The 25,316-nt window shown below is 48.2% G+C and overlaps 3 protein-coding genes and 1 non-coding gene across 5 annotated transcripts; 2 read left to right on the top strand and 2 right to left on the bottom strand.

Annotated features, from left to right (window-relative positions):
- Positions 1-5,476: 5,476 nt before the first annotated feature.
- Positions 5,477-5,550, top strand: TRNAE-UUC (transfer RNA glutamic acid (anticodon UUC)). The gene has a single exon. It is a non-coding gene; the product is annotated as a tRNA-Glu (tRNA).
- A 392-nt stretch (positions 5,551-5,942) lies between these two features.
- On the bottom strand, positions 5,943-8,817 carry LOC136508412 (uncharacterized). 2 transcript variants are annotated; one of them, XM_066503080.1, is made up of 8 exons: positions 8,287-8,817; positions 8,082-8,164; positions 7,868-7,994; positions 7,643-7,756; positions 7,358-7,556; positions 7,006-7,051; positions 6,607-6,682; positions 5,943-6,483 (listed from the first exon to the last, which is right to left on the bottom strand). In XM_066503080.1, exons 2-8 carry the CDS (start codon positions 8,148-8,150, stop codon positions 6,185-6,187), a joined length of 930 nt encoding a protein of 309 aa, XP_066359177.1. In that variant the 5' UTR covers positions 8,151-8,164; positions 8,287-8,817; the 3' UTR covers positions 5,943-6,184. The 2 variants fall into 2 exon arrangements, with proteins under 2 accessions (XP_066359177.1, XP_066359176.1); XM_066503079.1 differs by having other exon boundaries at positions 8,451-8,817.
- Positions 8,818-11,481: 2,664 nt separating this feature from the next.
- LOC136509318 (uncharacterized) lies at positions 11,482-13,112 on the bottom strand. The gene has a single exon (XM_066504144.1). It carries the CDS (start codon positions 13,059-13,061, stop codon positions 12,246-12,248), a length of 816 nt encoding a protein of 271 aa, XP_066360241.1. The 5' UTR covers positions 13,062-13,112; the 3' UTR covers positions 11,482-12,245.
- Positions 13,113-18,905: 5,793 nt separating this feature from the next.
- LOC136508188 (RING-H2 finger protein ATL65-like) lies at positions 18,906-21,470 on the top strand. Its single transcript, XM_066502814.1, has one exon. It carries the CDS (start codon positions 19,448-19,450, stop codon positions 20,774-20,776), a length of 1,329 nt encoding a protein of 442 aa, XP_066358911.1. The 5' UTR covers positions 18,906-19,447; the 3' UTR covers positions 20,777-21,470.
- The last annotated feature ends 3,846 nt before the right edge of the window (positions 21,471-25,316 follow it).

The raw sequence follows: 25,316 nt of genomic DNA, 5'->3' as shown, positions 1-25,316 counted from the left end.
TACAAGGATTCGTCTGTGTCCACCAGAAGAATCCTTCACACAACAGCTACTCCTCAAGCTGCAACTACAACAGGGGTAAATAAATCCTGAGTACACAATGTACTCGCAAAACTTACCCGACTAGTGAGAATAATTTCCCGACTCCAAAGGATATGATAAGCTTTATGATTTGCTGGGTTTCCTTTTTACAAAAAGCAACACTAGTAGTGAATCCTTATGTATTTGTTTTATTAGCAGCCATGATTAGTTCATTAGCTAACCATTCTATGTAAGCACATGTTCAACTTTCAAGTAAGAGTTGAGCAATCAGATCTATTTCACCACCTTTCATCTTCTAGTTCTTACTACGGTGCTAGATTGTAGACAAGTCGTACCGTATTATACGACGATTCGCGAACCAATGTAGTCCAGCTGAGTACCCCGAAACACACGCCCCGCTTGTACCCTAGTTACAAGCAGGACCAACCCACCACTCTCCTGTCAAGGGGTCTAGGTCTCCATCTAAACTTAGACTCCAAGCCCCCACACCTGAGTCTCAGACTCCGTGTGGTGCTTAGACCTCCACCACCCCCGTCAGTCGGTCCGAAAAGAGCCGGAACCCACGATAAGAGAGCAACGAGCCTTCCCTGGTCTCATAAACAAATATGTGCTCAGGATAATAAGTCTGTGACCTGACTAGAATTCAATGCAACGGTCGATCCTTAACCAACACGGATAGGAAAAACAGTGTAACCAAGCTAGGTCCCGTTGGCCGCGGGACACAACCTCTTACACCCACCAATACCCGTACCATATCCCTGCCCGGTCTTTATTTCTTTTTCACCATTTATCATGAGAGTGATAATAATAATCACCTATTGCGAGTAACGGCAGGTTACTTACGCTACCGATAGCCTAAGTATAGCAGCTACTCGATCTATGCTAGTAGGACTCATAGGTAGGTTTATCTATGCATGTAGTTTCAACAATAAACCTAAAACATAAATGCACATCACATATATATGTATCCAGTGATCATTCAAAATAAGGGTTATGCATCGGGGCTTGTCTTGGGTAGGCGGAGTGTCAGCAAAGTCAGCAGCTGGTGGCTCCGGGGCTCCCTCCTGGACAAGGATCTCCTCCTCGTACTCCTCGATTATCTCCTCGTACTCCGGCTCGCCTGTGGTCATAAACTCTACTAACTCGTTATCTACATGCATGAAATGATGATGCAACACTTAGTAATACGGCAACAACAACTCTTAAAATAAGAATACATCTATCAAGCTACTAAGCTAGCTCTAATGACTAAGACGCTAAGTTACCTATTATTTCCACTAAACAGGTATGAAACATTTCACGTATTATCTTAGCAACTAAAGGCATCCTTATTCTTATTACCGATTTAATATATATACTAAAACAAGGAGTACTTAGCTACCCCATTTCTCAACATATTCTAAGGCTACAAAAATTACAGTGAGCAAATAATAATCTAATGAACCTATTGTAAAAATTTCAAAGCTAGCATTTCTACCATTTCATCACAAAAAATCATTCTCTAAGTAATCATAATAATAACAAGCATTCTAAAATAAATAAAGTAACCCTAAAAATACCACAGAACTATATGAACTAAATATACTAACAGATAGATCACAAATTTAGGAATCTAACAAAATTTATTACATAATTTTTGGACATCTACCTGATTTTATATAATTTACTAAAGATCAACTCAAAACTAAATTGGAAAAGCATTTACTAATTCCCTGGAAAAAGGAAAACCGATTTCTCCGTGCGGCCCGCAACGCGTGGCCCACGCGGCACAGCGCACGCATGAGCGCGGCCTGTTGGCGCGGCCCACGCGAGGCGGCCCGCGATGGGGAAGGCCCACGCGCTGGCGCTTTTGCAACAGACCCCTCGGCTTCCTATCAAACTCACCCACGATCCTCTACTATTCCTACCTCTCACTGACTCCCCCACTTAACCCCTCTAGTCTTTTCTAATTCGCCCCACGAGTTTCCCGACGACCGAGTGCACGACGGCGCGGCATCCGCCGGCATAACGCGGCTACGCCGGCCACTCGGGACTCATGCCGATCGATCTAAGGGGCCAACCTCCACCTCAGGCTAAAACGACGATGATGTGTGGCTGTTAGGGATTGCGTGGTTTACTGGGAGGAGCTGCACCGACGAGTGGCTTTCCACGATGGCGACGTAGCCGTTCCGACGAACTAAGGAGGCTACGGTGCTAACGAGCTGGCATACGAGCGTCAGAGGCTTACAGTGAAGACGACCGAGGTGATTGTTAAAGCGGAGGGTGACGGTGGGAAGCTGACCACGTACGCCGGTGGGAGGCGGTGGCGCACCGCGGTGACAAGGTCGTGTCAGCGACGAAGGCGAGCCAGTAACAACTGGGATGAGGCGCGCGGGGCAAAGGAAAGAGCTAGGTGAAGATAGTGGTACGACGAATTGGACAGTGGGTGAATGGCGAGCGAGCTATCCACGCCCACGGCCAAGCGCAGCCTTAATGGCTTGCCAGGGCGGAAACACCAAATTGGCGCCCGACCGGCCGTCATCACGGCTGCTGGTGGCACAGGCGGTGAGAGGACAAGGGAGCGCAGGTGCAGACGTGTGGAATTAATGAGAGGTGTCTCTCGTGTCCAGGCGTTGTCGTGACACAGCAGCGGCAGCGGGGAAAAGTAGGGGCACGCCTTGGCGGGTTGCGGTTGCCATGGCCGACGGACCCTCGTCCAAGCGCAGGGGACGAGCACGTGCGTCGGACACAGGCCATGGCCCGCGTGCTGCAACGCCATTAATGGCGTGGTGACGGCGTGCATGGCCACATGCGGAAGGCATCCACCCGGCCAGGGAGAGGCAGCGCAGCGTAGCGCAGGCGTGCAGGCGCGACGCGACGCGACGCAACGGCAGCGGCAACGACACGGCATGGCAGGGCGGCCAGACGGCAGCGGATCGGCCAGGGCGTCGGCCCGCGACGGCAACGGCACCGTGTGGCCAGGCCAACCGGCCCTCAACGACCCGCCGAGCGTGGCGTGCGTGCGTCGGACGCGCCGACGTTGCGATGTCATGCCCCCGAGGCACGGTGACCGCGCCCACACTAGAAAACTGGTCGAGTACGTGTTGTGCATGGTTTTTAAAGCATCAACCACGACCCGTCTAACTTGGTTATGACCCAACCAACCTGGCCGAGCTGAAGATGGTACCTAGGGCTACTGAATGGAGCAATATACATGGACCAAGGTAGACTAGAGAAGAAAATATGAGCATGCCAAGTTGGTGCTGTCAACCGGCGCCCAAACAGCATTTTGAACTTTTTGTAGCAATTAATTGATGACCAAAGCACATACTAACTAAACCAACCCCTGTACCATTGACAAGTACTTACTTGGATGCAACCCACCAAGCAAAAATATAGTACAAGCCTTTAGCTAAATTTTTCAAAATTAATTCACTAATATAGCATTGTCACACCGTTTTCAACTTTAAAAATTACTGTCTTGGGCTGAATTTTAATCCAAATTCCATCAGCTATTGAAAATACTATCTAACAATAATATTTTTCGACAACAAGTATTTCATTGCCATCTGCAAAGTTTGTACCTTCAACTTTATTTAAGTGTCACATAGGTGTTTTATATCATTTTTGCTTAATAAAAATTGGTTTTAAACCCTAAGTGATATAACATGACCGTGGAATTAACTTTCGTTTCGCACTTCCGTCGATCGTTTTGAGTTACGGAAGTTGATCTACATTCTTTATTATATGCATTAACACATAAACATGATGCTCATGACATGTTTTGATAAATGATTTACGGTGTAACACCGAGGGTGTTACAGAGACTCCCCCACCTCGACCTAGCTCGGCCGCCGCTACCACCGCTAGGGCCTCTAAACCGCCCGACCACCATCCTCACCACCTGGCCTGCCTACCTCCCCCGACCGGCTCTTTCCATACCCGACGGAGTTGGAGAAAAAAGAGTGAGAGAGGCTCGTCGGAACCCTAGCCGCCGCGGCGGAGCTAGGAAAAAAGACGGCAGGCGCAGGCGAGGAGAAGACAGCGGGTGAGGACACGAATCGGACACCCTCCACCACCATCCCTGCATGAATCGGACGCACCAGGAATCACGTGTGGAATCCATCAAAACACTCTGTTGTTATTTAGCATTCCTGAAAACGAAAAGTCGATGAACATTTGGCACGCGTGATTGAATGTTCACGAAATTTTTTTACCGCGACGTTGTGAATGAGAATCGTCATGCTCACCGACTAACCGTGGGGCCTGCTTGAAGCTTGGTGCGGCAGGACTGTCCAAGTTTTTTTTTTCTGGGGCTAAGAGGTGGGGCTGAACCATGGACGGAGACCGATGTCATGGAAGAAACATCTTTCTTGAGACGCGTAGGTACATACAGAGAGGCCAAGAACGCCTTTCACCGGTCAGTTTCATCAGTATCAAAAGGACTGCCGGAAGCAGCAAAAGGATGTGGGACGGACGACGGCATCATTTGCGTTCAGCCGTTTGTATGTAAAGCAGATATGGATAGAGGGAGCATGGGACCACTGGACATTGCTGCTGCTCAGTAGTCACATGAGGCTGCCGATTGCCGTTGGCCGTTGCAGTGCAGGCTGGGCAGGGACAACCATGGAGCTCTGCGAGACTGCGTGTGAGAGACCACAACAGGCAACAGGGAACAGTGATGAACTACCACAAGCTACCACTGTGCATGGAGGGCCATATCATTGAATCTTGAACCATCTTCCTTTTCCTTCCGAATCATTTGTCGCAGGAGATCTCTCCTCCCGAGCGGAACTGGAAGGAGATCGAACAGGAGATAGTTTGGGCAAACTATCGCTTTGATGGTCTCGATGTGTGACAATGTGGAAGATCGAGCTGCCTGACGGGCACGAGAGGCCAGCAACAGCCAGTTTGGTTGGGGTGCTCAACAAAGCCGAGCGTGCGTGGCCTTTGGCTTCTTTTCACACGCTTGTTCCTTTATAGTAGAACCAAAAAAAAGGAGACTGTTTTCTTTCTTTTTCTGAAAAGGAAAATGGAAATTAAGGAAAGGGGGCATCATGGTGTAGTTCAGCACAGAAAAAGTAGTGCATCGGTGTTTGCTTACAGCTGGACTGTGCTAATCATGGCCGCGTTTACGATAAAATATGGGTCCGGAGGCTCCCACGTGAGTGGGGTTTGGGAAAGAGATAAACCGAGACAAGTCTTTTTCCCGTAAAATCTATGGAGAGGCTGCTTCAAACCCACGACCTGGTGACTCAGTGAGACAGTTCTCACCACTGCACCAGGCCTCTTCGTTTATGATAAAATATGGCTTTACAAAAATATAAAAAAGTATTGGGTACTCATAACATATTTGAGCGGATTGTACGCTGGTCGTGTGGTCAAGTTAGTACAAGTGGGTTTCATCAAAAACAAAAAAATTGTACTATTGGATTAAGTTGTGCATTCGAACATCAAATCCATTGTCGTCTAGTCCGGTTAGGATACCTGGCTTTCACCCAGGCGACCCGGGTTCAAATCCCGGCAATGGAATCTTTCTTTTTTCGCGTTCAGTATACTTCGTTTCATATATGTTCACACCACACCACTTTTTTTCTTGTCACTGTTCATCTACATGTTACTCAAGTTTACTTTTTTTATCTGCAAGGACACAATGGATGATTTCAATGCACAGTTACTGCAAACAATGTAGTGGAGATCACCATTGCAGCTTAATTCGCCAATTGAAAATTACTTCGTTTCAGATATGTTCACACCACGTTTTTTTTTTCTTGTCATGTCACTGTCATCTACATTTTTACTCAAGTTCACTTCTTTTTCCTGCAAGGACACACTGGATTATTTTAATGTACAGTTACTGCAGACAACATAGTGGAGATCACCATTGCAGTTTAATTCGCCAATTGGAAATTTGGGACACCAGGTACATGAAAGATTTACTTTTCTCGTCAGGACAAGCTTCACCAAAACTGGAAGTCTGAACAAGATTTTGCTTCAGTCAGTGTAGGAGAACAGAAAACAACTAAAAAGGAGTGCCTAGTAAACACGAGCAAGGATTTCATCTCGCAGTATGCTGAATTACAGGGTTATACGACAGTTTCATCTCAAAGCATGCTGAAATTACAGGGTTAAATGACGGTAAGAGTTTATGGACTTATACTCTTCTTCACTCTAGCAGCTGATCTAACTCATCAAAGTCATCGTCCTCGTGATTCTGTACTCCTGATTCATCATTGTCAACCACCATGAGCTGATTGCCGCGGGATCCATCCTCGTGATATTGTACTCCTGATTCATCATTGTCAATCACCATGAGCCGATTGCCAGGGGATAATCCTGTTCTCTCGTAGAACCCCTCCTTCTGGGCATCCCATTCTTTGACGACTTCACCTATCTTGTCACCCAACAGCTTGTCACTCTGAAGGAGGTGCTTAGCATCTTCAACTTCCACAATTTGGCTTGCCTCTGTCCAGGTGATAGGGGCAAACAAATAACACAGTTGGGTTAGAAACAGTGTTTTTGTTAGTCCAGAGTTTTACATAAAGGAGAAGAAAATGCACAAATCAAACAGTGACAATTGACAGGCACCTGCAAGGGCCAATTCCTTTGCTTCTGCATACTCCTTCGACAGTTTCTTGATGCTATCAAGCTCAAACTCGGCACCCTAGAGGAAGAAGAATAAATCAGTAACAGAAGAGTACCTGCATGATGTTTGTACTATAAATCAAAGAAAAGATTGGTAGGCTGCCTTTTGTTTTTGTGATGATATATTTCCAACCCAACACAGCATAATAATTCATTAATAAGATCTTATGGAAAGTAAGAGGGAAAATTAGAGGGAGCGCAGGTCCATTTTACGGAGCTTGTATCAAAACACAAAACTAGAAGGATCACATTCTCGCATGAATGTGCAAACCACGGAACCGTGTCCCCGCCATGCCACCATGATAGGAGTAGAACTAAAATAAAAGCAAGCATTGAACTTACCAAGTCCATGTGCATATAACTTTCTGCTTGGGTATTTGCAAATAACCTGCAAACATAAAAGTTACATGGAAAATATCAGCAGGCAATAGATTTAGCCTTGTTTTTTTTCGTTGACCAAATTATAGCCATGTTTGCACAGGAAGAAACATGAGTAATAACCTGCACTTTGGAACAACATGCAAGACCGAAGCAAGGCGAAGGAACTTACAGCGAATATTTGTGTCACTAATCTTACTTGTTAGGCGCGATTGCTTACAGTACTAACACTCATATGAACATCATATCATTGGTGCAATTTACTCAAAACAAAAATACTAATGCTAAAGATCACGGTGGCAAAAGTCACACGTACTTGTCACAGGCAAATTTTACTCGTTTGTTCTGCAATGCAGTCAATTCCTCAACCTGCTTGTCCCCATTGTCATCAATCAAATTCATGTAGCCAAACAAAAACATGCCCTTATTCAGCATCCTTTTGACAAGTGCAGCCACAAGATTCAGTCCATTTTGCTTAGCCGTAACAATGAAATCTTTCAATTGCCTGCACTCCTCTGTTTCCAACAGAAGAAAATATTTAATTCATTGAAGAATAGTTTCAACATGCACCAGATTATTGGCTCGAATATATGTGCCTTACCAAGAGACAAATAAATCTTGAACTGTGGCTTGTATGGCTGGCACTCATACAGACAGTAAAGGCAGTAAAGCCCAGCCAATCTTTGGGGTAGTGAACTTTGAGAAGTCAAATGACCTGGACACACAATTAAGTGGAAAAATATAGTTCAGTTGTTTCCACCAAAAGGATTATTGGTAAGTGTGGGTTCAGTTCAGAAATATGCACTTCCAGGAAGCTAACACCTACCAATACAATTTAGAAAGAGGGACTGCATGAATAAACCCGAGTTTGTCTTAGGTCTGCCTTCATAGATATAAGAAAATTTCTTGGCCATCCACACTTGTTTGAATTCAGCGAATGACGTATAGTTCTCCTACCAATCAGGAACACACAGATGTTACGTATTATTCATCTAAAGTTAATATGCGCACAACACACGGAGAGAATTTGACAAAATTACCTTGGCATAATCAGCTATCAGCTCATCGATGTCCAGCTTGAAAGGAGCAATATCTATGTTTACAGGCATGGCCAAGCCTGAAACTGTATAAGAAAAACTATAGTTCAGTTGATTGGAGATAAAAAGTTAAAAACAAGAAATCGGCAACAGCCAACAAAGCGCAATGGAGTTGTAAATAAATAAAGAAATTTCGGCGACCACTAACCTAAGAAGACCACGGTGACAACACTCTGCAAAAATCCTTGTGTTGGCTTAACTTAACGCGGCAATAGATGTTCAGTGTTTGAGCAAAGGTTGATACAGGGACCAATTGCCGGAGAATCGCAAGGGAAGGGCAGGAGGGGGGCACTGAACGCTGACGGAACTTACGCTACGAGCCTGGATGAGTGGACGGAGGACGGGAGGAGTCAGGCTGGGCCGCGAGTGGTGAGCGGAGGCGGAGCCGCGTAAGTGCGGCGTCTCCTCCAGGCCCGTCCCTTACTGCGGCTGGCCGGAGAGGGCGGCGGCGGTCGTCCGAGGCTCCAAGTCGGGGAACGGCACCAAAATCCAGGCGGCGCAGCAGGGGCGGCGGGGCCGTCTTGCCCCGCGGCTCCGTCCTCTCCTCGTGCGCGTGGGCGTACGGTCGGAACTATCGGACTACTGGTGGGTGACACGAGATCGTTCCGGCCGGTGCCGGTTCCTCGGAAGCTTTGGATGCGAGCTCGTTGTTACCGAGCTAGTGATCATTAATTCCGTTTGGTGATGGTGCTCATGTAGAGCTAGCGGCGTTTGGATTTTACACTCGTAGGTTCGGGTTCTCAATGTTGGTATATATGCCATGGGTGCTTAGGGGACTCCCAACGAAAGAAACTAACATAGTATACCGCATTAAAAAAGTACTGCTTTCTAACCCATGGTTTCTATGAGTAATAATTATTTTCTCTTTCTCTCTCCTAACTCTATCTTCTTCCTCCAATGGGAGTGCGACACGAGCTCCCTAGAAACTGGTGGTTTCTCCCCAATGACGATTTCATAGTTTCTTTGTGCATTGGGTCAAGAGTAGACCCGATTTCTTCATGAAGAAACCATTTCTATGATTTTTGCTCTCTTTCTTCATTAATTACGTTGCCATGTCAGCGTTTTGCCTACGTGGCAAGTCATTTAATGAGGATAGAAACCATCATCAATGCACCATTGGGACTGCCCTTACTAATTCTCATTTCAAAATTTAACTACACTTATGTTTTGTTTTGTGTAATTGTACCAGTAAGATAATTTGAAGTATAGTGCCACCAATCACACACACTTTTTTGTTGTTGTTGTATGTTTTGTCATTTTCCTATTTGACATGTTTGGTTAATTGAAGGCCAAGTAATCCTGTTATTTTGCAATACATAAAATAATTTTGGATTCTGTTCCTTTGATTATTTGTCATCTACATATGTTTTGTTCCAATAATACAATTTATTCAGTTTCACTATATATATGCTCAGGTAAAAATCTTCTTTCTCGCACCTTTTTTTTTTTTGCTTTGATTTCCTTTTTCTGTTTCTTTTCCCTAAATAGCATGCATGGAAGGAACTAATACTTCTCTTCCGCCTTAATTTTATTTGCTATAAACAAATTATTTTACATTGTCTGATATGGTGTAATTTAATTGATGGAGGTATTGTAATTTGCGCAAGCATATGTTTCGGTAGGGTGTATGAGCATATGTATGATTTTGGACTTTTTATCACACAAATCCTGGCCCAATGAGAAATGGTGTAACTTCGAATATTGTATCACCCAAATGAACGAAGGACTTCAATCACCCGATTTGTTTGGATTCTTTCATTAGAGTGATTTGATCTTCCAAATCACTCAAGTAATCATGAACACCAAAGGTATATAGCCGATTGAATACCACCTACAATCAACACAAAACAAATTTATTATTGTTGTTTTTAATTTTTTTTCTACTTATTCACATCTAGATTATTAGTAACCATGCTAGTTTGTCTACAAATCAGTCGTGAGCTCTAATGAGATTAGAGCATCATCCTTTGTTGTTCTTCTTACGGGCCGTTTTTCTCCTCTAATGAGATTAGAGCAGGCCGTCTCCGTTTCGAGGGGAGCCGAGCAGATGACGATGAAGGAAAAAAGAAAAGAAAATTTTATTGTCCTCGGCTTTCCACTTGGGCCTTACGGGCCGTTTTTCTCCTCTAAGAAATATTGGCCCGTGTAATTTGGATTTCGGCTATGGCACCGGTACTACTAACGAAAATCTCGAATATTTGATTTGATTTGACCTACACAACCCACTATCCTCCGGCCTAAATACATTAAACATTTTTTTACTTCTCCCATATATGCATATCTGTGTATGATACATACTATAGTGTATTTGTAAAATATTTTGGCCAAGATATTGCGGTATCCATATAGATAGCCAAACGGGCGACCCAAACATGGCACGACATGATTAGGCATGACACCGTTAGGCACGAGCCGTGTCATGTCATGGCACCGTGTCGGCTTCTCAGTCTAGGCACGACGACACCCGCAAAAAGTGACTCATAAACTAGCTCTAAGTATTTTTTTATATTTTAATTAATAGAAGAGACTAGGCTCATACACATATTTCAAGATCGTGTGACAGTGTCATGTAAGGCTATCCAGGCCATCCCCAACAAGGATGAAGTCTCTAGCTATTTGCCTACGTTGATGGAGAGAGAATGCGAAAACTTCAGTCACCAGCGACGAACTCCTAGCTAGCTCGCACATTCCCCCATGTGCTCACCATCTCTGCCTACACGGCCCACTCCGTCTGGATGGATATTTTTTCCTTTTTTTATTTCTAATCGGCTAGCGATTTACAACTGCTCGTTGAGGATGCCCCAGGGCGTCTCCAACAGCTAGCTATTTGGTTAGCTATTCTGACATGAACAGGAAAAAAGTAAAAGAGAGAGTAGTCACTAGCGATGAACAAATAGCTGATCTATTTCACGTGGTCTAAGAATCTAAGAGATGAACATGTGGATCCAATATAGTATATAGAAAAATAAGAATATATAAAATAGTCTTTGTTGTTGTCTCTCACATCCACGTAAGCTAGCTATGTAGTTAGCATCATTGGAAACACCCTTATGAGCTATATAATAAAAGTTAGCACTATTGAGGAAGTTAGCTTAGAGCTAGTAACTAGTTTATACCATTCCGTGCACCCTAAAGGCATCTAATCATGCCGTGTCGGCACAATGTGAACGACCGCCCCTATCAAGACCGTGTTAGCCCCGACACGACTAGAGCAGCGCTGCTGTCATTGCCAGAGTCGATGCACCACGCAGTTAGGACCCCTGTGGCATGCCACCACTGCCAGAGCCGCTGTGTCTCATCATTGCCACGGAGCCGCTGCACCGCGTCATGTCGCCACTCTTCGGGGAGTCTAGGATGACGAGAGGGAGCTAAGGAAGGTTGAGACAGGGAACAGTGTGAGAGGGAGGGCGGCCCTTGGGGAGAGGCGACCGGCGGCGAGAGCCCCTGAGAAATACAAGAGAAAGCCATGGGAGGGAGGAGCCGAAGCATCGGGTGCGGCGGCGTGGGGGTCATGGAAGAAATTTCGAGATACGGAGGAGGTTTATGTTATAGCTAGGTTTTGTAAAAACCCACCAGTGAGGAAAAGATACAATACTTCCAACGATAGTGTCAAACCATTTAACCGTGTCGTGCTAATATCAACACTAAGGCCCAAGGATATGGCCAGGGCACGACACTACGGCCGTGCCATGGCGTGCAGGGGCACTATGAGGTTAGTGCCGTGCTGAGCTCATATCCTATCTTTTCGGGCTAAGCCCGTGTCAGTCCATCAGGCCGTCTATAGGTATTCATGGAATACCGGGGATTCACACTCACGAGTGAAAATGTTCCCCTAAAAAAATCACGAGTGAAAATGTGAGCTGTGTGAACGAGAGTGAAATTGTGTTATGGAGGCTGTGGTCAAGACTAAAGAGAGCTAGGTGATTTCCTTTTATAACAACAGCATATCATTGCTGATTTACTGTCCACAGTAAATTCGCCACGAAGTGTGTCTACCTAAGTGGCTGCGCATGCACGCACACCGACGACGGCGCACGTATATACGTACATCTTTTTTCATGATCGAAGATCGATCATGTCTGCCCGATCAAGTCCGGCGTCCGTGTGTCACCGCGCAATGAGCGAGCCTATGACGCCGGCGATGAGCGCGGTGGGGTCGCCGAGCACCGCGGAGATGACCACCTGCGCGGCGAACCCGGCGATCTCGCAGCAGCGCTTCACCTTGCCCTTCTTCCTGCCCCAGTACGAGTACCCTCCTCCCCCCCTGCTGGCGTGGCTGCTCTTCGCCGCGCCCCTGATCGCCGGCACCCTGTACCCGCCGCTCCCGGGCACCACCATCCCGCCGTCGTACACGTTCGCGCCGGCGCCCTTGTGTCGCCCGACGCCGTGCCAGCTCTCGACGAGCATGTCCATGACGCACGCCACGTGGAGGCTGTAGCACCTGCACTGGCTCCGGTAGCTCCAGCTGCGCCCACGGTGGCCGCACCGGTGGCAGGGCGGCACGCCGGCGGCCCTGGAGTCTGGGTGCAGGTACAGCCTGACCCCGCCGCCGGCGTCCAGCGCGTGCGGCAGCGCGGCGCAGCACGGGTGCAGGTCGAACCCGCAGGCGCGGCAGTGGTAGACGTAGCCGGCCACGTCGCGGCCGCACGCGTTGCAGTAGCGCGCCCCGGGTCCCCCCGGCGCGTGCGCTAGGAACACGAACGCGCAGCTCGGGTAGAACGGGTGCCGCAGCGGCGGCGGCGGCGGCGAGGACGGCAGCGCGCACTGCCGGTGCAGGTCGTGGTCGCAGCCCGGGTACGGGCACCGGAAGCGCGCCCCGATCCCCACCTCGCGGCACCCGTCGCATCGGAACGGCGTCTCCGCGTGCTCCAGCCGCAGACGGTGCTGCGGGTGGCTGAAGTGCGCCACCTCGCCGTACCTCATCGCCGCCGGCCGGTAGAGTCCCAACTGATGCTACTGCCCGTGGCTGTTGCACTGCTGTTCAGAGTGTTTAGAGAGAAGCAGGAGGCAAAGGTATATAAGGAAACAATGGGAATGGCAGTTGGATTGGGTGGTTTTGGTTCTAGGCTTGGAGAAGAAGAGTGTCGAGGAATGGAATATATTCTTGTACGTGTCCTTCGATTTTTGGATGTTTGTGATTATTGTATTTCTTGGATTGGGAGTATCAAAGCCTATATATGGTCATGTATGGTCGATATGTTCGTTTAAAAGGGTCATGTGGACTTCAAAAATTCCCTCTAGAAATCGCAACTTGTTCTGTAAAACTTCCTTAGTATATATTCTAACGAAGTTGTAGCTGTTACTTGTTTGTTGTCACATAAACAAAATGAAATGAAACAAAAATCTGAATAGTGCCATGTTATTTGTTTGGCAAGTTCATGCACGATGACTAGTCTGACGAAAAGGGACATGCTGCTTGACAGACACATATGATTCTGTCACACACAGGGCATTTCAAGCTTTCGTGTGTTGGTGCAGGCTTCTGTTCTTCACCTCGTCCTCCAACGTCAGATTGCTCAGGTTCTTCTCTTAACTAATCCAGCAGGTAATCCCACACGGCATTCCCTTCTAAACCAGTTGAGGAACATCCGGTCCTGGATTTCAGCCATCTCCTCGGTGAACGATGATCTTGCCTTCGTGATGGAGGCCCAGCAGAGGATAAGAGCGCACAAATTCCATTCTGAGCAACTCCAAAAGCTTGGCTAAAATTATTAGCTAAATTCCACTGTTTAGCCATTTTATAAAATATAAAACTCTTCGAAAAAGAAGAGGTCCTCAACAGCCTTGCTATTTTACAAAATCACATAGCAAGTGTCCGTGGTTGACGATATATGGCCACCGAAAATCAAGGGATAGCCAGCTTTTTATTTTACAAAGTCAGATAGCATATCTATTGGAGCCTCGTTTTTGCTATACAAATTCTAAAATTGCCTCCACAACAAAAACAGCCAAGCTGTTGGAGTTGCTTTGGAATTGGAATGTCCCCAACAGACTGCAAAAAAATCTGTACTCATCAGGGATTAATTTCAGTGCAGCGAGAATCACTTGCGCAGACAGACAGGAATTTAGGGAGGAATGTATCGGGAAAATATCTGAAACAATTATTGGGACACCATCAACATGTTGGAATTCTTGGCGACATTCTTCAGTTGAAGCCATGAAATGTACTTACTTAGGTTTTTCATGTCGGTGTCAACATAGTACCAAAAACCTGTAACATTTTTCTCCATGAACTACGTAGGTGTTGCTAGTTTACTACAGTTCAGTGTTCAAGTGCAGAAGCCGAATACAGTTCTGAACCCTGATAGGCAGTTCAGTGTCAAGTTGTCTGTCAGCTCTGCTTTGGCAATTTCTGATGGAAAGTTGGAAACCCGGAGCATCCGATCTTCCCCTGGATACTCTACTGTCGTGTTAAAACATCATATCAGACTGTTCATGGTGCTCATCGACCAGGATTAAGCAAGGAATTGGTTCTGAGGGCTGGAATATTGCCCTCATCCGTCTGTATGCCAAAAAGTGAAGAAAAAAGAGCAATGCTACTCGTATGTGGTAATAATCAATAATGCATGCACTGAGACCCAAATTATGGAGCACAGAGAACATTGCAAAGCAGAGTAGTAGGAGCAACCTAGGGCACTTATTGATTGATATCGCCGATTTATCCTGATTCTCATCTCTTTCGCAAAAGCAAGACCCCAATGGCCAACCTGAGAATGAGAGACCCTCTTTTTGAAGGGACCAAGGTTGAGGAGAATGTGTTCTGCAGGTGCAGGGTTCAATCCAAGCTCTGATGGATGAGTGCGGCACAACATATGGCAGTGCGGATCGATTCCGGATGAGTGGGATCACGGCATGCGTCGAACATGGAGTGGCAGTGGCTTGAGTGATGCAGATGAAACTGAGAATGTTTTCAATCCACATGAATGATGTGGCGATTTGCACTAAAATATGCTATTATGCTAGTTATGCTTTGCATGAATGAACATATCGCCACGTTTGGATGAAGCTGGCAATCCACGTGAATGAAGCTGCACGTGCTCTAGAAGTCATTTTGCATTTGGATGTCGCCTAGGAAAATAGAAGTTTGTCTCCAGCGGAACTCAACCTCAGAGCTAAGCTTAAAAAACGGGTTCTTGGCCTGGCGGTCATTGAGAGGGCAAGAAGTAGGTAAGCCTCGTGTGTCTTCAATATTAAGCCGGGAGACGCCAACACTACATATTTTCACCGAAGAGTTAACGCTAGAAGAAGGAAAGAGCCACATCCAAAGATTACGAAATGGTCAAGGCTGGGCGGTCTCACATGCCGAAAAAGTGACGGTGGTCCAGGAGCACTTCCAAAATATCATGAAACGTCCGCCGCAAAGACGTGCTGATTTAAATTGGGGGAGACTGCAAATTTCCACGCATAATCTTGACATGCTGACCGGCGACTTTACAGAATCCGAACTCAGGAGTGCCATAAATCAGATGCCGACTGATAAGGCGCCCGGACCGGATGGCTTTACGGGTCTTTTTTTCAAAGAATGTTGGGATATTATCAAAGGGGACGTCATGAACGTGGCTAATGCTTTCCATCGACTACGCACCTCCAATTTAGCTATCATCAACACAGCAAATGTCGTGCTTATTCCAAAAAAGGATGGGGCGGACTCGGTATCGGATTTTAGGCCCATAAGCCTAATCCACTCCTTTGTGAAGATCATTGCAAAGGTCTTGGCAATGCGGCTGACACCTCACATGAACAGTCTGGTCTCCAAGAGCCATTGCGCCTTCATAAAAAAAGAAGCATCCATGACAACTTCATGTCGGTCCGATGTGCTGTGCGTCGATTCCATAAATCCAAGACCGTAGCCCTATTTTTCAAGCTCGACATAACCAAAGCATTTGACTCAGTTCAATGAAAATATCTACTCACCCTAATGAGCAAGCTTGGCTTCCCCCAAAAATGGAGAGACTGGGTGGCTGCCCTTCTATCATCATCTTCCCACGTCCTTCTCAACAGAGTCCCCTCTACACCTATCAAGCACGGCTGAGGATTGCGCCAAGGCGACCCTCTTTCACCCCTGCTATTTGTCATTGCTATCGACCCACTACAAAAAAATCCTTGACCTTGCGACGGAAGAGGGACACTTAGCAAAATCCAGGGGAAAACACACTGTCATACGGACATCCATGTATGCGGACGACATGGCAATTTTTGTTAAGCCATATAAGAGGGATGTCACTACGCTCGCTGAAATTCTCGCCAAGTTCGGGGACGCGACTGGACTAAACACAAATGTTGAGAAGTCATCTGTCATCCCCATAAGATGTTAAGGTGTCAACCTGGATGAGGTCTTGAGCAATTTCCTAGCAAGACGAGCGCGCTTCCCAACAAAATACGTGGGGCTACCTCTAACAAGCACCAGATTACGAAGGATCGATTTTCATTCTCTTGTTGACAAAGCCATGAGCAAGCTCACTGTTTGGAATGGCAAGAATATTAACCATGCAGGAAGGTCCACCTTAGTCAAAGCAGTACTCACCTCCCAAGTTGTGTACTGCCTCACATCCTTAAGAGCTCCCAAGCCACGCCAAAGGAAATTGATAACCTTAAGAAGAGTTTCCTCTGGGCTGGATCCGAGAAGCTAACTGGGGGGAAATGCAAAGTGAATTAGCCACGTTCCATAAGACCAACTGAATCTGGGGGTCTCGGCATTCTACATCTTGAAAAATTTGCGAGAGCACTACGTCGTCGGATGACTGTGGAAAGAATGGGAGGGAGAAAGAAGGCCGCTAACTAACTCAGACATACCATATGACACGACTGATAGGCTCCTATTCGCTGTGGCAACATCAATCACAGTTGGCGACCGTAGGAGAACATCCTTCTAGAGCAGCGCGTGGCTCCAAGGTCAAAGGCCCCAAGATCCAGCGTCAAATATCTTCCAAATTTTAAAAAATAAAAACAAGTCGCTCAACGAAGTTTTGCACAACAGAGCCTGGATTAGGGACATAGACCTACAGCATGCAGGTTTCACTTCCCAACACTTCGTGGAGTATGTTCAGCGTTGGCATGCCCTAAACCACCTTCAGCTCCAATCAAACAGGGAAGACAACATCATTTGGAATTCCGTGCCAGATGGAAAATTCACAACAGGATCAGCCTACCACGCGCAATTCATTGGATCAACGACGACTAATTTCAAACGACTGATTTGGAAAGTCTGGGCGCCACCAAAATGCAAGTTCTTTGGGTGGCTCGCCATCCAAAACAGAATCTAGACCTCCGATAGACTACAAGCGCGAGCATGGCCAAATAATGGTGTGTGTCCTCTTTGCAGACACAGTCAAGAATCTAGAGTCCATCTCTTTCAAGACTGTCGTTACACTAGGTGCATTTGGGAGAGCATTGCAATGTGGCTAGGCAACGAACACCTGCGGCCTTTCCATCTGGGTGCTAGGAGACTCCATACAAACTTGGTGGGAAAACCTAGATCGAACATCGTCGATGGCGAGGCGAGGGTTGCGCTCCATTATCATTCTTGTCTGTTGGGAGGTGTGGACCGAAAGAGATACAAGAATCTTTGAGCGCAAAGAATCCGCACCAATGCATCTCCTCCAGAAGATCAAGGAAGAGGCTGGCTTGTGGGCAATGGCGGGAGCAAAGCATATCTCCAATTTATTATTGCGTGTGTGATTTGAGGCCACCTGAGGTGGATCGTGTTGGGTTTTTGCCCTCTTGTACACTTTTGTATATGCTTGTACAATGCTTTTTTAGGCTCTCTTCCGTTTCAAAAAAAAAAATATCACCACGGTAATGAGAATACTTTTCGCTGAACCATTTGTGCATGAAAAACAGTCAGCTGTCTTTGTTCTTGAGACAGAGACACAATCTTCACCTTACTTGCCAATAAGGCCATAATCCAGGCACAGGTCAACGGTCCTTGTTATATGGCTAGAATTGCAAGCATCAAGGTCAAATATAGATGTAGAGTTATTTTCAGTTTCAGTTATTTGTAAACCGAAGTTTACTTTTAAGACTGAATTCTATCTGATGAAAAAGTTATTTTCAGTTTCTGTTATACGGCACTGGGGGAGAGCTCAGGCTCATCTCCACTTTTTCTCTAGGCTTCGAGAGCATAGACTTCGCCGCCGACGATCTCGGCCACCTGTGGCTCCACGGCCGGGCAGATTGTGGTTACCATATACAAGGGCGAATATGGACCATCGACCTCATCGCCCAGACTAGGAGAGTAAACTAGACGTCTAACATGATGGATGGTTGGAGTTGCTAAATTTGCAACATTTAGACCCCGTTGCAGTATTTTTCAGCGAAAGAATAATATTTTTCTCTCACAAGAAATCAGCATCAGCAACAGCATCAGCCAAATTTCAGCGAAACGAACACGGCCTTAATTTGTTGTACTCAATGACAATTCAACCAGTGACGTTCTTTTATCGATTTAGATGCATCAATGGTTGGAGTTGCTAAACCTATGGCATGTGTTGTACTCGATGACGATTCAATCGACCATGTTCTTTCATCGATTTTAGATATGTTTCGCTCTAGTTCTAGAACGTTGGATATTACAACGTGCCCAAGGTTTTAGGTTAGCCGGTAGATTCGGTATAAGAAATCTACTACGGTTTTAGTGTTTGATGAGGCTCTTTTCGTCTTGAGCGTTGATCAAAACCACTTGGAAAGAAGGTTTGGAGAGTATTTGATAGAATATTGTTTCTTTTTTTGTATTAGATAGAATATTACCTCTTTTTATTCCTAGTTCTTTCATATGTAATCTTGTCTATAGATATATTTTGCCAAGTTTTAATATTATTTCCTTTTCCCTTGGAAAAAAATCTATCAGTGAATTCCATATTTTTCCAGGTTATCTTTTTTTTTCAAGTCATCAACCAGCTATGCTCAAGCTCGATCCGACGCCAATTTGTTATCTCTGCAAGGGAGTGGGAAAAAACTCTGATGAGATCCAAAATCCAATGGTGCCCTGCACCTGCACTGGTGGAATGGAAGTAAATGAAATCGGCATTCCATCATAAATCGGCGCACCAACCGCTGTACGCTAGCGCGGAGAGGTGAGTGGTGCCGGTGCGTGGCGGCTCGCAAAGAGCCCCGGTGCACCGCATCGCACTCAACCACGTCCAAGCATCACGCCGCTGCTGCCTCACTTTCACTAGCAGCAGCAGCAGCCACAGCCGCAGCTATTGCCGCCGCGCCATGTGCTCGCCACCTGCGCCTCCGACTCCTCCTGCGCACTGACCCTGACCTGCCCAGCCAGAGCCCAGAGGACGACAGCGCCAGCCGCGACCGCCATGCGCGCGCCGCCGCCGTCGTCCCCTGCTGCCCCGGCGCCTGCTCCATCCGCCGCCGTCAGCTCGCCGCCTTCTCCCTACGCGGCGTTCGCGTCGCTGGGCCCAGGTCCGGCGCCGGGTCCGGGTCCAGGTCCGGCGCCTGAGCCGTCTGCGGCGTTCGCGGGCGGCAGGCGCGGCGGTGGCGGCGGATCGAGCCTGAGCCCGCCGCTCATCGCGATGCTGGCGGTGGTGGGCGCGGCGCTGCTGGTGGTGCTGTACGCGCGGCTGGTCACCCGCGTGTTCCGCGCGGCGCGGCGGCGGTGGCGGCGCCGGCGCCGCCTCCGGCTGCTGATGATCCCGGGGTCCTCCCCCTCGTCGCGCGGCGGCGGGGACGACTCGTTCGCGTCCTTCACCACGTACGACAACTACTACCACACCTTCTCGCCCTACTACGGCCTGGACGACGCCGCCATCAAGTCGCTCCCGTCGGCGCAGTACCTGGCCACCGGCTCGTCGTCGGTGTCGGCGCGGGGCTCCGGCGCGTCGAGGGAGTGCGCGGTGTGCCTGCTGGAGTTCGCGGACGGCGACGAGCTCCGCGCGCTGCCGCTGTGCGCGCACGCGTTCCACGCCGACTGCATCGACGTGTGGCTCCGCGCGCACGCGTCCTGCCCGCTCTGCCGCGCCGCCGTCGCGCTCCCCCCGCCCGTGCCGTCGCCGCTCCACCGCGCCGCTGCGCGCCGGGTGCGGCCCAGCCTCGACGACCTCCTCTTCTTCCACCCGGTGCCGCCTGCTCATGCTCCGGCGGCGGCGGCGGTGGGAGCGGGCGAGCAGCAGCAGCAGGCGGAGATCGCGCCGGCCAGCCCGGACCAGCAGCTGGCGGTCGGCGCCAGGGACTTCCTGCTGAAGCGCTCCTACTCCTTCGGCTTCGAGCGCAGCCTCGCCATGGTGGAGGCGGCGTCCACGGCGTCGCCTCCGTGGCGGTACCGCGTGTTCTCCGCCGCAGGCGCCGCGACCGACGGCGGGACCACCTCCCGGGGCCGCGGCTTCTGGAGCAAGCGCTGGCCGTCCCCGTTCGGCGGCGGCGGCGGCGGCGCGGGCGGATCCGCGGCCGCACGCGTCTTCTCCTTCCGGTCGTACCGCGGCGGCGGAGGCGGCGCGGCGTGCAAGCCGTCCCCGTTCTCCCGCCGATTCCGCGGCGGCGGGAGCGGCTTCTTCATGTCGCTGGCGTCGGAGCCGCCCTCGATCCTGGCCGCCGCGGCGAGGCGGAGCAGCCGCGCGGCCGCCGCGTCGAGCCGGCTCCGGTGCGGCGACCCCGAGGCGCTGCTCTCGCCGGACCGGCTGAGCCGCTGAGCTAGGCAGCCGGGGAACGGTGGCAGTGAGCGGTCGATCGGATCTCGGGCTCCGGTCGTCCCCTCGTGGTGGTGGTGGGCCTGGCGCCTGCGTGGAGACGGGGGCGGGCAGGAATGGCGCGATAAATGCGAGGCCCTGCCGGGGTTTTAATGGCGGGAGGACGTGCCCAGACCGCGTGGTGTCGCTTCCTGCCGCCAGCCAGCCAGCAGAGCAGCTCGGGCGGGCCCCAGCTCTGGCGCCACTGCGCTTGGGCGCTTGGGCGCATGGCTCGGCTCCGTCTCATCGTCCATCGCCTTTTCAAATCTCCTCTCGTCGTCGTCGTGTCGTCGCCCGGCAACGTTTCGTTTGGTTTGGTCTGGTTTGGTGTTGGTGTTTGACCAAGGGCGGTGCACGGTGCGGTGCCGGCGTGTAGGGCCGGTGGGGCACAGGCATGTCTGGGCCGTCCGATCAGAAAACGACGGCATCCGTCCGGGTGGAGCCCTCGTTTTCTCGCCGGACGGCTCGTAGTCATAGTCATAGGCGGCGAGAATGGATGATGCATGCATGCTTCTCCTTCGTCTCAATTCTCAACCGTTTGGTTTGTCTCATCTCCTGTTTTCGACTGTATTTCCAGCGGTACTATATTGTAATTTATACTAGCTTTGCTTTTTTTATAAGTTCCAAAAAACGTACTACGGTAAAGGCAGTTCCATAACTTTGGTTGTGTTTAGTCTGGGGTCAGAAAATTTCTGGGTGTCACATCGGATGTGTTGGAAGGATGTTGGGAGAGATTTTTGATATTAATAAAAAAAATAAATTATAGAACTCATCAGGAAACTGCGAGACGAATCTATTGATACTAATTAATCAGTCATTAGCGCATGTGGGTTACTGTAGCATTTAAGATTTTTCATGGGCTAATTAGGCTTAAAGATTCGTCTCGCGATTTTGTTGAGAACTGTGCAATTAGTTTTTTTTTTCTACGTTTAATGTTCAAACATGTTCTTTTATTGTAGGAGGAAAAAAAAATTGGAAACTGGGCCTTTGACGTGTTGGGTGTTTTGGTACGCATGTCATGTCTCACGGCGCACCATCGGTATGTGCTGTCTAGCACGGCAGTTAATACTAGCTCAGTAAACATCCTTCCAAAAAATATACGACTGAGTTTAGATTTAGTCAACCTCACTGGGTTTGACTTAGTATATAGAAAATATTATTAATATTTCGGTTGTCAAAATAGATACAATATGAAAATGTATTTCATAGTAAATTTAGGGGGTGTTTGGTTCGAGCTACTAAACTTTAGTAGCTACTAAACAATTTAATCACTTTTAGTAACTCCAGAGTTACTATAGAGGACTAAAGCTCTTTTAGTAGCTTTTAGTCATAGTGTTTGGTTGAAAAGTTATTAAAGTGACTAAAAGCTACTAAATTTAGTACCTACTAGGCGAACCAAGCAGGGTCTTAATTTCAATTATTTAATATCATAATTCATATTAGTTATATATATATATATATATATATATATATATATATATATATATATATATATATATTTGATCAAAGTCGAGAAAGATTGACTTTGTAGGAAACAAGAACTGTATCCCTTTCTAGGGACGGATAAAGTAAACCATTTGCTTGCTTTATTACAAATAACTAAGTTTTTTTCTCACAAATAAAGGTACAGACGTACACACTGATATATATGTCAGTACACTTACTCCTACAAACACACGTAACCCCCCTACCACTATAAGCACCTCTGAGAGACTAAACGAGCCGATATTGATATTAGGGATAGCCAAAGCAAGGAAGTTAGCACCCATGCTGACTCTCCCGGATGGCTTGAGACGTATTGAAATGTCTCGCCCGACCCCGACGTCGTGGGCTCCGTCCCGCCCGACCTCAAGGTCGTGGGCTCCGTCTCGCTCGACCCCTTGGGTGCGGGTTCCGTCTCGCCCGACCTCGAGCTCCGTCTCGTCCGACCTCGAGGCCGCGGGCTCCGTCTCATCCGACCCTTGGGTGCGAGCTCCGTCTCGCCCTACCCCAAGGACGCGGGTTCCGTCTTGCCCAACCCCTTGGGTTCATGCTTTGTCTCGCCCATGGTCACGGGCTCCGTCTCACCCAACCTCAAGGACGCGGGTTCCGTCTCGTCCGACGGGGACCTATACTGCCACCAGCCACTCTAGGTCCAAGCGTATGGCCCTGGGTCAAAACTCTGACGTCGGGGAAGAGGCTGGCACGTCTCGATGTAACCCGTGGTCATGACGGACCATACCTGGGGATTGACATCAAGAACAGTGTCGGACGTGCCGGTGCTGTTCTACCTAATCCTGGTACGGACGCTGATAGGCGTGTCAGTTCACCACGATGTCCGTCGGGACGGAGTGTAACGCCATGACCGGCAGATGACGTCTGCGCATGGCGCCAGTGACGAACAGGGCCACGACATGGAGCCGTCCCTGTTGACATCTACTGGATCAGTGGGACCCGCATGAAGGAGAAGAAGGACCCGGCAACCCTGGAAGCCTTCTTCTCTCTCTCGTTCTTCTCCATTTCCTCCTTTGTAACCCGCGTTTTCCTTTCGCCTATAAAAGAGAAAGCAGGGCGCCCCTACCGGGGGATCTGAACACAAGAGCACGACATGAGCACACGGCTGAGCGGTAAGCGAGCTCTCAGCACCCGTTCACTCCTTCCACCAGAGACTTGGGATCATCTCACTCTCTCGCCTATTTGTAACCCCTACTGCAAACCAAGTGCCGGTAACACGAGCAGCAGCGAACTGGACGTAGGGACGTTCTGCCCGAACTAGTATAAACCCTTGTGTCCTCCGAGCACACCATCTGAGCCAGACACGCAAATACAAATTTACTTGTCGCTGGTCCAAAAACACCGCACCTATAGTATAATAAATTATGAGAAATATTCCTTTGACGACTTTTATACAAACAATTCATTTGAAATTATATTAATACCATGACATCAAGTCAAGTAAGTTGTTATTTTTAGTAACTACATAGCTTTTGACATCTCTATATTGATAATATAAAATATATAATTATAAACAATTTATTTTCTAATAAAAAAGTACTGGTACACATCTAATTGTACAATAAAGAAAATATAAAATCTTTGGTTGGAATTGTCAGTACAGACTAAAGGTGGCCATGGACGCCTATTTTTTTTAAAGTCTTTAGAGTAAACTGTGGTGGTAAGTAAGGATTATGGATGGCAACGGGCACATTACTCGTGGGTAGAGGGTTTACAAACCCGCACCCACGAGGCAAAACTTGTGCCCGTACCTACGCCCGCGACCCGTCACGGGCACGAAATTGAACCCGCACCCATCACCCGCGGGCACACTCGTGCCCGCCAGCCAGATCACAAATTCACAGTTCACAATCACAAACCTATACAGATCACAGATCCAATGCACAACAACACAAGTTCACAGATAACAATTCACAACTATTATTCAACATCTTGATCAAACATATAATTTTCAACAGCTACCGCACCCTTGTGAGTGAAAGCAAACCTCAAATTTGCTTGCACTTTCTCACCGGGCTTCTTCCTATAGATGCAGATTTTCAGATGAGTACACAAATGGTTAGTACCATTTCTTGGTGTAGCTGAAAGCTTTTTGCCACAGTGGTCACACTTTGCCTTCCAAACTCCATCATTATCACAAACTCATGTGAATTCCTTCCATACATCAGATGTGAGCTTCCTATGCGAACCCCGTGAGTGAGTTATACCAGCAGTCCCATCTTCGGCCTCGCGATCATCAACTCCATCATCAATGGCGATAACCTGATTACCAGGGAGAGCTTCGTCAACAGGGATGAAAGCCTGCGAGACCTGCTCAGGTTGGACACTGCTCCCATGAGTCTCCATCACCAATGCAATCTGCAGTCCATAAACATGGCACAAGTTAACTACATATCACCAAAATTGAACCATCCAAATTGAACAAAAAAGCTACTGACAATTATAAAAATAGCTACTAACAATCACAAAATCATTCATTCAATCTAGACAGAACACTACCTATCACCAGATCACAAAATCATTCATTCATTCTATCTACTGAACACTGCAACCACTGAACAAAATCACCAAATCATTCATTCAGTCACAAAATCGTTCATTCATTCTAGACAATCACAAAATCACAAACTAGCCCTGACATATCACCAGATCTAGCATTAATCAATGGCAAGGCAGAAGTGTAGTTCATGGATCTATCATTCTACTGAATAGAGAATGAAGAAAAAGTGAGAGGACAGTGACTGACCTGGGGCGGCGACGGGAATACAGGCGCCAGGCGGAGCGGCCTTGCTGGCAGCGGGCGCCGGAGCAGGCGGCGGGCGGTAGACCGGGTGGCGGCGGGGAGGTGGGCGACTGGGCGGGCGCTGGGCAGAGTGGTGGCGGCGGGGGAGCGAGGACGGTCGAAAAAAGTGGCGGCAGGGAGGTGGAGGCCGGCAGAAAGGGATGGCCGAGGGCGGGCAGCGGCCGGAGGGGAACTGGCGGCGGCCGCCTGGGCATGAGGTGTGGGAGG

The sequence above is a fragment of the Miscanthus floridulus genome, chromosome 15 (assembly GCF_019320115.1).
Source record: "Miscanthus floridulus cultivar M001 chromosome 15, ASM1932011v1, whole genome shotgun sequence".
Taxonomy (NCBI): Eukaryota; Viridiplantae; Streptophyta; class Magnoliopsida; order Poales; family Poaceae; genus Miscanthus; species Miscanthus floridulus.
This window is presented reverse-complemented; position numbering and strand designations above follow the sequence as displayed.